At 40.9% G+C, this 12,167-nt stretch overlaps 1 protein-coding gene across 1 annotated transcript in view; it reads right to left on the bottom strand.

The window, feature by feature from the left end:
• The window catches only part of LOC146485227 (putative G-protein coupled receptor CG31760), a 36,891-nt gene extending 25,632 nt beyond the window's left edge, over window positions 1–11,259 (bottom strand). The window contains exons 1-7 of the mRNA XM_085103578.1: window positions 8,666–11,259; window positions 6,409–6,535; window positions 4,760–5,095; window positions 3,772–3,840; window positions 2,771–2,880; window positions 1,868–2,082; window positions 876–1,014 (exon numbers count right to left, since the gene is read on the bottom strand). Of these exons, the coding sequence (XP_084959704.1) occupies window positions 876–1,014; window positions 1,868–2,082; window positions 2,771–2,880; window positions 3,772–3,840; window positions 4,760–5,095; window positions 6,409–6,535; window positions 8,666–9,483 (1,814 nt within the window). The 5' untranslated portion in view covers window positions 9,484–11,259. The remainder of the gene's footprint in view (window positions 1–875; window positions 1,015–1,867; window positions 2,083–2,770; window positions 2,881–3,771; window positions 3,841–4,759; window positions 5,096–6,408; window positions 6,536–8,665) is intronic.
• Between the last annotated feature and the right edge of the window lie 908 nt (window positions 11,260–12,167).

Here is a 12,167-nt window from a genome sequence, read left to right as displayed (position 1 = left end):
GTTTGTTCACAGAGCCAAACGTTTTCACACGCACTTTTCACGACGTATTCGCCCTCCGAAAGCAAAAGAGACAAGATATTCAGGGTAACGAAAGTTTAAGGTGACCTTTTGCTAGAGAAAACGAGTTTTTCTTTACAATTTAATCTGAAATTGTGAGGCGGGTAATGTCTTTCCGAACTGATGTTCCACGTAAATTCTCCCAGCACAATAGAAATATATGGAACACAACAATGAGAATACGCATATTGATACTGGAGGAAAAATTTTCAAGAGACAACAAAACCGTCCACATGCACCCATGCGTTTTCGGTCGTTTTTAACAACTATTAAAAAAAAGTATACCACTGGTATTTACTACCACCGGAGGAATGGCAGGTGAATGCATGAGGTATTACAGAAGAGTGGCTGAACTTTTATCAACCAAGAACGGAGAAGATTACAGTACTACAATGTCATGGATTCGCGCCAAAGTCTCATTCGCCCTCCTGAGGTGTGCGCTGCTATGCTTGAGAGGCTCACATTGTACGCGAAGAGTACCTCTGAACATTACAGATACCGACTTTGAAAACGATAAGCAACTAGCGAGATTTTAGGATTAGAACTTTTAACATTCTTCACATGTAGGATTAATAGGGGTTTTGAATTCTCACATTTTAGTCTATGATATATATCAGAACCAAATATTTCCTTTGTTTTTCAACGCATATATATTTTTTCTTTTTATAAATATTTTAAAGCTTCACGTTGAACATGTTTGTCCTTATATCACAAGAATTTGAATACGACAAATTTATATTTGCTGAAAATGTACATAATTTTTTAGGAGTACATAGAGTTGGTCATTTTTAATAAAGTTTATACATCAAAAAATGTACCTGGTAATTTTGAGGAAGAACGTGACCACGGTTAAATTGTAGATGGACCAGCTGATAAACTTGCTCTCGTTGAAAGCGGATGGAGCTTTCCTCACGTTGTAACACAAGTGCATCCCCCACAGTAGGAACAAGATTTCAACTGGGATTAAAAACGAAGATGCGATTAATGCTTTCAAACGAAACTGATTTTACGGCTTTTATAATGTTGGAGGAGGCAGGGATCAGTTTAGCCTCCCTCGCAGACGCTCTTTTGGCTCGTCAAGCAATCTTTAGCTAGGGTCAGCTTCTCAAAAACAAAAAATCCCGAAGAGTGAAAACTTCCGAACAGTGTTCGGGCCGAGGAGTCAGAGTTTTGAAATTTGTTCTCTTTGCTTTTGGTTGCAACTTTTCGTGCAAACTAGCCAGATGTGTTTGAAATCATGTAAAGTATTCAACGTTTCAGCTTTCAAAATTACGAAAAATAGAATATCTGTTATTGAACATGGTGCAACCAATATAGTTGCATGTTGAGGGTTTTTAGAAGAGGAAGGAGATTACCACGTCAACTGCTGTAATACTTGATTTACCACGATAATAAGATAGAGTAATTAAACAGTAACAGTGTATATCATACTGAGTAACTGGACAATGCAGACCATCGCGCAGTTGACCTTCAATGATTTTCCTTCTCTCGTTTCTTCCACGTATTTCCCAAACAAAACTGTGGTGTTTTCGTTCTCCAAAAAGTACTCCTCCTTTGCCTTCCCTCGAATTTCCTTACAGATATGATTAGCTGGTAAGGGGACTTCAGGCCGTCCGTAAGTCCGTAATCCTACTCGTGTTTAAACAAATCAGATGACCAAATACAGTCGACCGAGTGGGACTTCATTCTGTCATATTACATTTACCTTGAAAGATTGCACATTCAATTCTCATCTGAAAATTAAATTGGAGTCGACTCAATGAAATAAATGCGACGTGAGAAAAAGGAATAAGGCCTGAAGCAAACTTACAAATCAAGATGGCGTGATCCCACCAGTCAATGGAACAGTCATCAAACTTAAGATTTCCAGGCATCTTCATCTGGATCACGTGACTCGGCCCCGCTAGCGACCAGGCCAGCAAGTAGACTACATACAACGCCAGAATGGGAGCGAGGCGCTGAAGAAGATGGCGGTCCGTGAGTTTTATCTTCTGAGCGGATTTTACGCGAAAAATAACGGAGATCCTGCAAATTAAGAACACTTGTCATGCTCGGTTAAAAACCAAGAGAGCACCAGCAAGTCGTACCCAAAAGATTTCATTTGTAGACTCAACAGTTGGAACCATTTTCTACAGCAAATAGACAGCTGAGCACGACAGGAACGTATTGCTTTGTAGTTTTCAAATGCGTCGTCAAGTTCTTTGTTTTTTGTTTTTTTACCATTTAGGTTGACTTTGCTGTTGGTTCTCGTCCTTGCTCTGAGAGGTTTCATCTCCGGGTACTCCAGTTCTCCCCTCTCATCAAAACCCAACATTTTCAAATTCCAAATCGATCTGGAGAGTGCCCCCATACTGTAAGCTATGCAAATTTACAAATTTATTTATGTATTATTTATTTACAGACCATAATCACCTTTGTACAGTAACGTTTATCAGTGTAGAGGTAGCCTTCCCTTGTGCCGTTGGATTTGAAGCGACACTCGTCCCGAGGTGCCAAAGAAAGAAAGGAAGAAAGAAATAAAGAAACCGTTTCACCCCCTTGCCCCCCTCCCCCGAGGCCCCAACCCCTAATATAGATTCATAGAGTCTGAGACTAACTGTCTCATAGACTCTCCAAGTGCGAGGATTACTAGCAGGTAGACAAAACACAAGGGCTTGCAGCAGGCTGTCATCACCCAAACTAGCTGCTTTGGCCTCTACTGAGTTAAAATTACCTCCATGTTTTGAGGAGCAGCGAAGTGAAACCGAGACCAAACCCAATATGGCGAAACCACAGTCGCAAGATACACAACGTGTCCTTGAGTTCAGGGAATTCAACAAGAATCTACAGAGAAAATAGGAGAGGATGATCAGAGAGAAACAAGGGACTCGGCGTGGGCTCATCGTTCTGCCGTTAGTGTCCATATCCCCAAGTTACAAGTTACGTTATTCCTCACTCAAGAAACAACGGGGAAACTGGTACGAGTGGGGGTTTATGGGATCGTTTGGTCGCGCCGATGAACAAGTACATTTTTTCAGTAGCTGAGAATAGTGTTGTTAATTGGTCACTGTGGGGAAATAGCCAAGTGATTGATTAATTGAGAATACGGGGACGGATTGATATTCAATGATTTGAGAAGTAGTCACACAATAGAGGGTAAGCGTATAACAGAAGGGCAAATAATAGATACCATGGACATGGTTTAGTGTTACCCCGCGCAACGGTCTCCCTTTTCAATCAACCCTTTCACTCCCAGAAGTGATCAGCATTATTTTAAATTCCCCTTATAATTTTAATACACTGTCGAGCAGACAGGTAATAAGAATTAATAAAAAAAATTAGCTGCCTCAACAGATTCCTTCACTTCAAATCAACTGTCTACCCAGCCCTAGCTTCGCGAGGTTTTGCGAGTCACGTATTTCTAGTATGAAACTTATTTAGCAAGAGCTAAGCTATCCCGAGAAAATGCCGAAAATACACTTCTTCGTCGGCACAATGTCCACCCCTCTACCCAAACGATCTCAGAATCTCTTACTCGTACCAGACTCCTTACAATTTCTAAAGTAGGCATTTAAAACTCTAAACACACCCCCTCCCCCCTCACGTTCCGGCGTTTATGTAAATTTCTCTAGAATCGTATACTCGTCCTGTTCGATATCGCAAAAATTAGTTTCCTGCCGTAAACATCAGTAAAAAATAAAAACAAAAATCGACAATTGGCAGAATAAAACTGACCTCAGAATACTGCAAGATGCATCCTGCTAAAATGATGATAAGGAAATGCGGGCTTGCAGTCTTCACCACCTACAAACAGAAAGGAGTTAACTCCTTTTAGTTTCTTCTTAATTGAAACTACAGTTGAGCCTCTCGTAAGCGGACACCCTTGGGACCAGAAAATGGACCCGCTTAAGAGAGGTGTCCACTTATGGGAGGTTAAAAATGAAGTATGTAGCTGAGAACATGACCAAGTGTCGACTGCTTAAGAGAGGTGTCCACTTATGGGAGGTTAAAAATGTAGTGTTTGTATGTAGCTGAGAACATGACTAAGTGTCCGCTTACGAGAGGTGTCCGCCTAGGGGAGGTGTTCGTTAGTGGAGGTTCGACTGACATAAAGAGCCAACGAAAAGACGCCCGGCAATTTTCTCACACAAACAACACACAGTTGAAAAGAATTGAAAGCGCATGTGGGACGAACGTTTATTATGAAAATTTTTCAAAGGTATGCCGAAAAAATATTTTCCCGCGAAAACTAAGGAAGCGTCAAAAAGTCACTTAGCAACGGAATGAAAACGAAGGGAAAATGCCGACACTGTTATCGAAATAAAAATCAAAATTTTTTATTGCCGAGTGTTTGACTTTGTTTTAGTACAAATACAGTTTGCCTAACAAATTGACGGCAGTTTTCTATGGTCTATACTCTTACAGACCACGAAATGACGTCGTAAAATGGACAAAACTCAAGTGGAACGGTGGATAGCTTCGCTGCCAAGATTTGAGCATTTTATGATGTCATTTTATCGTCCAAAAGAAATAAACCATAGAAAACTGCCGTCAATTTGTTTATTACAACAACATGGAAAAAGTATGAGCGGAATTAGCTTTTTTTTCCATCGAGAAAGCGCGCGCGTTGCATCTGACGTCATTTTTGTTGTCTGTTCTCTTTCAGACAGTAGCTTCAAGCCAATCAGTGCGCGGGAATTTTTGACAGTTATTGTAAAATTACCTTTAGCTCCCGATAGTAGATGATAAAGGCCATTATCCCAAAAGCACCGAGAATGGTGACAACTGTTAATCCCATCAGAGCTTGCCTAAGAGGCCTGCTTAAAGACACAACACAAGGCGCACCATCCACGCATGCGTCACATCCGGGCTGGCACTTTTGGCATTGGAAGGAGTTTGGGTTCGAGTGGTAAATGTTTTGCTTGTCAGCGGCTGCAGCCTCAACCTCAGAACCATTGAAGTATTTTGCACGAGAAGTGACGTTGGGAAAGAAGTACCCAGGCCTACACACGCACTTGTACGAACCAGCTCGGAAACCGAGCCCGCTGATAAACTCACACTGAAACAACAAAAAAAAATTCGTATTATAGACGAAATCTTAAAGAGGAAGTGCCATGGGTTTTTTGACGTCTTTTGTTTAAAATGATGAACTGAATAAGACCTTCACTTAGCTACAAATTAATTCTAGAATGACGAGAGGAAAGAAATCAACTCAATTCTTGAAAGGAACAATTCGAGATCTGTTCTAGCGCATTTTTGAAACAAAAATGTGAGAACTTGAAAAACGTTGGCCTAACATTTTTCAAGTTTCAACCCATACCGGCCTACTCTGTCTCTGGCCAGAGGCACTAATCGACAGTTTTATTGCATGGGGTGATAATTTATAACAAACTTGACAATTATATTTGTTGTTACAGACAAACATTTTTGGGGTTTTAAATCACATAAAATTTGTGTCATACCTCCCCTTTAAGTAGTGCCATAATGAAATGACACCAAGAAGGTAGTACTTTCCTGTGGTAATGTTCATTTTGTGATAAACACGGTGTTTAATTAATGTTGAGTTTGCAGTTTGGATCCGAATAAACAAACTACATTTAACTATAGAGCAGTTCTTCTTGCAATGTCGTCTTATTGTGCTGCACAAAATGTTTCTAACTTTTTAGTGCGTGGAAAAAACCCAACTAAATCCCATTGAAGGCTACTGAGCAGTGTTTTCCAATGGTGCTGTGTTGCACTCTTTATATAATCGTAACTGAAGTGTGACCTTTCAAATGAAAGCTATTGCGTAATATTGTTCTATGGTAAGGTTTATCATGTCGAACCTAGTTCTAACTTTTGATTTTGTGAATGAAATCCTAAAGTGTGACCATTCAAATGAAAGCTACTGAGCTCAGCAGTACTTTACTGCGATGCTGTTTACTATGCTGTACAAGGTGATTCTAACCTTCGAGTCTGTGAATGAAATCCTAAAGTGTGACCATTCAAATGAAAGCCACTGAGCTGTTCTTTCCTGTGGTGCTGTTTACTATGCTGTCTAAGGTGGTCCCAACTTTTTGTTCGCTAAGGTGTGACCATTGAAATGAAAGCTGTTGTCTTTGAGGAGTACTTATTTTGTGTGTGTGTGCTGTCAATTATTATGTCATCTACAGTGCAACGAACTCAACCGGGGCCACCCAACATTGATCAGCCAATCACAGGTCACGTTTACAACAAAGGAGTCTGGCTTTGGTAATTTGTAAACCAATCAAAAACGAGAACATTTCTTTAAATTTCAAAGTGTCGGTTTTTTCGGTGGCCCCGGTTGAGTCTGTTGCACTGTAAGGGCCTGCAAGGCTTATCACACTTTTTACTGCGCATGCATCTTCGTACCTGCGTGGTCTCGTTTTTACAGTGATGAGTACCCGCGAAAATTTCGAACTGAAACTGTCCACCGGACGACTTGTCGCACTGATTTATATCCACGTTTGTCAGAGCAATGTCAATCGTCGTCATACCCCTGGGGAAAAAAACATAAAAAGGAGAAACATAAACAAAAACATCGCGAAAAATCCTACATAAACTTCACGAGGATAGGGGTAAGGAGCCCAGCCCGATAGGAGACTGAGAATATAAGGCCTCGTACATCCCCGGCCCAGCCCCCTCCCCGCCCTCACCAAACCTCCTTCCAAGGGTAGTCCACAAGTTGCTTGGCAACTCTACATTTTTTCAGTATTTGAAGTTTTTTTTTTTTTTTTTTCGGCTTTGTTGCAAGTTTTGGAGTATTTTTGGAATATTGGCAGCTTGAAACAACTTTCGGATTCGATAGCAACTTTTAAGAATACCTGAGACGAAAATATAATATATTTTAATTAACAATATAAAACATGGTATCAAAAAAGTATTTCTGCACGGATATTACTCAGATGTCACTTTCAAAGGGAGACCAGTGGTGACACTGTGAAACACAACCTCGTTCCCAGGAAAAGCTCCGGGAACGAGGTTGCGCGAAGTTCTAGTTTAGTCTCCCTTCGCAGACGCTCTTTTGGGGAGAAAAGATTGCGTGACGAGCCAGAAGAGCGTCTGCGAGGGAGGTTAGTGGGACCCCGATTTTACGATCGTCGACCTAACGATTTTCCCGATTTAACGATCAACATTCTGTGTCCCGGCAAAAGTTGTTTATAAATCGGGAGTTCGTTTACAACGATATCCCGATTTAACGATATGATATTGCTGTCCCCTTGCCATATCGTAAAATCATATCATATAAAATTTGCATTGGCGACATGTTGGTGTACAAAACAAAAGAAAATTCGTTCACATAGTTTGCATAAAAATGGGAGTCAACTCCCAGAGGAAAAAAATATTGTTCCTGTAGCTGTACACCAACATGGCCGTCATGAGGTCACATGCGAATCATCAATAAGCCGGCGTCACATATCTATTTAACCCTGGGAATGGAGGGGTGGATTACCCTGAGGTGTGTAACAGAGACATACTATAACATGTAAGTTCCAGACTAGCGTCCCTCGTAGACGCTCTTTTGGCTCAGCACGCAATCTTTCCTCCTGTTCCCGGTTGGAGAGGAAAGATTGCGTGACAAGCCAAAGGGAGGCAGTACTAGTTCCGCTCTGACGAAGGGCTAACGCTCGAAACGTCAGCGCTCGAATCTCTTTCCGGTGGCCAATTTACCTTTAGTTATTAACTCATTTGATAAACCAAACATTAGTTCCAGACACTATTGCGTCTGAAGGGTCAGGCAAAGTCAATACGGAGAGCAAACGCAAAACCAAAAAGAAAAGTAACGTTCGTTGAAATATACTTCAACTATCTTCACTACTCGTTTGCAAATGGGAATTTCAACAAAAGTTGTTGTTGAAAGAAACGTTTTAAACCCGAGGAAACTTATGGCTAACTCCCCCCCCCCCCCCCTGCCCTCCCCCTTTGAAGAGGGCGCCTGATGATCATGAAACCAAATAATGAATTATTCAGATGAACTCTGACAACAGGTCAGAAATTAAATATACTTTGAGTAAGCAGGGTAAAATATTTTTAATTACATTTTGCCTGCAGACAGTTAATTTCCTCAGCTACCGTTCTGTTTACAATTGGACGCGTGCAGCTGAGACAGGCTAGCCTGGGATGTTTAATTTTTGAGCCTCTCAATTAAACATTCAGCCATTTGTCCGCTGAGCAATAAACTCGGCCAGAATTTAATGAGCTTGGTCGGCAATGTTTTAGATTTCTAAGCAATCAGTTATCCTTTGAGCCCCAGAGAGAACAACTCTGAAAGCGAAGCTAGCATTTTTTCACACCAAACCGTCACCGTTCAAAACAGGTGGAAAAATTAAAAGGGTTGTCTAAATAAATCTCAGCGTGGAGCATGTTCTTAACATGTCCTAAGACTTTGGCCAACATCGGCCTCAACGTTCCTAATCCTCAACATGATGATTATTTTCCATTTTCTCGTTACCTGTATTTTCGAACAAATATTGAGATTCTAGGGAGAAATTAGATGTTGGTCTCTATGGGGGCTCTAAGGATTAATTAATATAAACATTTTCTGATAAATAGCGTGGGTAAAGGTTGGCGTATGGTCTTAAGGCTAGAAGTTACGGAACCACAATCAAAACACTTTGTGGTAACTTACATGAAGGAGACAGGTCCGTTCTTGTCCCAGTTTCCCAGTATAGGAGAAGTGTAGGTTATCACCCAAGCTCGAAGAGTAGAACACTCGAAGTAAGGCCGGCTCCACAAACCATCTATCGACTCCACAAACCGATGCGTTAGTGTGATTTCTTTGCCATTCTCGCTTGGTGGATAGAAGTACGTTGATCGCGTTGGGAAAGGCCTGTTGTGTGACTTTTTCCGCATCAACTTTACAAATGCCTCGTGTAGGTAGCTCCAATTAGCGGCTAAGTCTGCTACCTTGATAAACGTGTCGTCTGAATTCCGATATGCATAAGGAGCGTAGAACGAGTAGTTAACATAGCTGTTGTTGTCAAAAATGACCGAAGAGCCTACAATAAGAGGGTCGTTTTCTAAATTGTTCCTCACTATAGAATACAGGACTTGTTCGTGCGTCCGTAACACCGATTCCCCGGATAAATTCAGTGATTTCGCGGATCCCGTTGGTAGCAAGTCTGAAACCAAATTGGCTGTACGAATGCCGAGGTTGGCTTGATCTGTGTACACACTGTTCTCGTATTTAAAAAACAGAAGCTTTAGGCTTCTTTCGGCGAGCATAGTCTTGCAGTCGACGCTACCATTGTGAACTTCTTCGATAGCCTTCAAGGCTTGACGCGCACTCATGTTAAAGACGCCAGGGCGATCGTCAACTAACGGTGGTCGATCAGGATTGTCGATTGATGAATCGTTCAGGTTAGACATCTTACTTCCTGCGATTCCTCCATTCGCGTAAACGCAGGGTAAAACAACATACGCGATCAAAATGAACGGACCAGTCATCCTGGCGAGATCTGATGTGCCTGGCAACGCTTGTTTTCGTTTACCACAGCGAAAACACTTCTAAACGAAATGCTAATCTTGCGGCCGAAGATTAACAGAAGCGCGAGGTGTTAATGGAATTTACAGAGCTAGAATAATGCCTTTCCAACGCCAGCAAAGATAGAACAAGCGCACAGAGCAAATAGAGACGACGGATCTAAATGTAACTTGACAGATTAACCTAAGATACTTATGTAGTTAATTACAAATCACATTGTCATAAAATTAACCAACGCAACAGACGTCACTAAATCCTGGAGCGCTTGGAAAGTTATTTTGGGCCAGCAAGCAATATTAACCTGAGTCAACAAGCCGCAGGATACTTAATTATATTAAGTGATTTGAAATCAAACGTTAAGACTGTTTTAAATAATAACCTATAAAGAGTACTGTGATGAAATGAGAGCCTTTTTTTCTGTGCAAGTTTTCGTTTTATTGGCAGAAAATATATCTCCCTATAACACTTTATTCGACACAGGCGGCTGACAAATTCAGTTTCATCCGTTCCGATTCTTTTAGCTAAATGTCTAAGAGACTCAAAAAATGTACGCAACAAAATCTTATAAGTTTTCTAAAATTTAAAACGAGGTACTCAATACAACATGTTTATTATGCCAAACGAAAAAGCGTTAGTTTTTCCCTTTTACAAAAATGAGAGGTGGCATTTTAACCAAGGAAAATCTCTACATGTACTTTTTTTCGATTGAATGCGAAAAAAAAGGTTATATATTAAGGAACTTAAGCAACGACGACGGCGGTGGCAATGACAACGCCGCAAAACAATAGGTTTAACAAGCAAAACAAAAAAAGAACGCTCTGTCGGAACGTGCATCTTAACTTTTGGTTTATTTCTTTGCAGTCCTCTGCAAAGCGACAACGTGAAATGACCAAATTCAAGGTTTTGTGGAGGACGTGAACAAACGACAGTGAATTTTGCAATATCTTTCTTAACTTGAACGCCATTCCTACCACATGAATTTGGTTCCTGGGTTTCTCGCCGTTTCTGCAGAAGTTGAACGAGTTGAAATAATCGTGAAGTTCCCTATTATCTAACTACAGAACAGATATTAGTCCACCTAAACGAGTTGAAAAGTGGCGCACTGTGCGAAACGATTTATTGTTAGATGACTAAACTCAGTAATCTTGATTTCAATCCCTGTTTGCTGGTACGTGTTGAATTTGACAGAGATCAGTTACAAATTTGTTATTGTGACAGGATAATGGAGATGTATATATTCGAAAGCAAACAGACAAAATTAAAAAACAGCAAATGACACTTGCAATATAATAAGTGTTTACTCAGCATTGAGGCCGTTTCCTCCGTCAAATTGATTCGCGTTGTTGAAGGAAAACAAACTGACTTTAACTGTTTCTAGCACGGAATCAATCAAACGATCAAGTTTAATTGCCAGGGAGAGCTTTTTCATGTAAAACTCGTTTAGTCTCTAATTAAACTAAAAGAAAATATTCAATATGAGGAAATTGCAGTTTCGAAAAAGTTGTCGAAAAAGCGACAAAAAAACCCTGTTATTATGCAAATAGTCTTACCATATATTTACAATACATGACAAATATGGTTGTAATGGAAGACCCCAACGCAGATGATTTAATCAGTGCGTTTCAAGCGCCAATTAAAACAAGGCACTATTAACCACTCCTTGTCTTTACACGGCGGCGTGTGCAGTCTCTGCAGTGTTTTAGCCTGACAGTGTGTAACTGGCGGTATTCCACTCCCCCGGGGGGGGGGGGGGGGGGGGGGGTTCTCGGAATTTTTGGTGGGGGTGTGTAGCACGGTTCTCCCAACCCTTAGCCTATTTCAGACCAAACTATAACATTTTTGTACCTATTTTCAGACCTGCTCTCCAGAATCCATACCTGTTTTCAACTTTCAGACCAAAATCTTTAAAATCCATACCCGTTTTCAGACCAAAACAGCTCGAAACCCAAACCTTTTGGGGTGACACACATATAGCTTATGCAGGGTGTCAAGCGCTTTAGGGGTCCAAAAATATAGGAATATAGGACTCAACGACCTGAAAATATAGGACTCGCTTGACACCCTGCTTATCCAACGCAGTACCCGCCCCCAGTCAACATCAATCGGCGAAGGATGAAAGCACTCTGCGTGATTATCATGACCCTAATTCTGCTGTTTTATTTTATATCTCAAATGTTTCAGTCAAAACTTTTTTTCGTTTCATACACTTCAAAGGACTGTACTACTCTTTCTTTCTTTCTATCATTAATTCATTTTTCAGTTCACTCGGCTCGTTTTGTGTGTTTTTTTGGGGGGGAGGAGGGCGGAGGGGGAGGGGGAAGGGGAAGGATATGTTCCAAAACCCTTGACAATATGAGAAGTAGGTGGGGGTTTATTTCCAATTTTTACTTAGATTTTCGCAGCCCCTGAAGGGTAGTATTGTCTAACCGAAATATTGGGCAATAAAATTATTTTAGCTGTCCGATCAGCCTTGCATTTGATTTTACGTTTTGATTGTCACAGGGGAGGGCGGGGCTGAAACAATAGCCTCTGTAAATAAAGGTGATGCTGTTGATGATGATGATGATGATGATGATGACGATGATGATGATAACAAAAGCAGGACAATGGAATGCATTCACCTCAACAAATTCCCCTTACCCCCCTC

The sequence above is a fragment of the Pavona decussata genome, unplaced genomic scaffold (genome assembly GCF_977016875.1).
Source record: "Pavona decussata unplaced genomic scaffold, jaPavDecu1.1 SCAFFOLD_27, whole genome shotgun sequence".
Lineage (NCBI taxonomy): Eukaryota > Metazoa > Cnidaria > Anthozoa > Scleractinia > Agariciidae > Pavona > Pavona decussata.
This window is presented reverse-complemented; position numbering and strand designations above follow the sequence as displayed.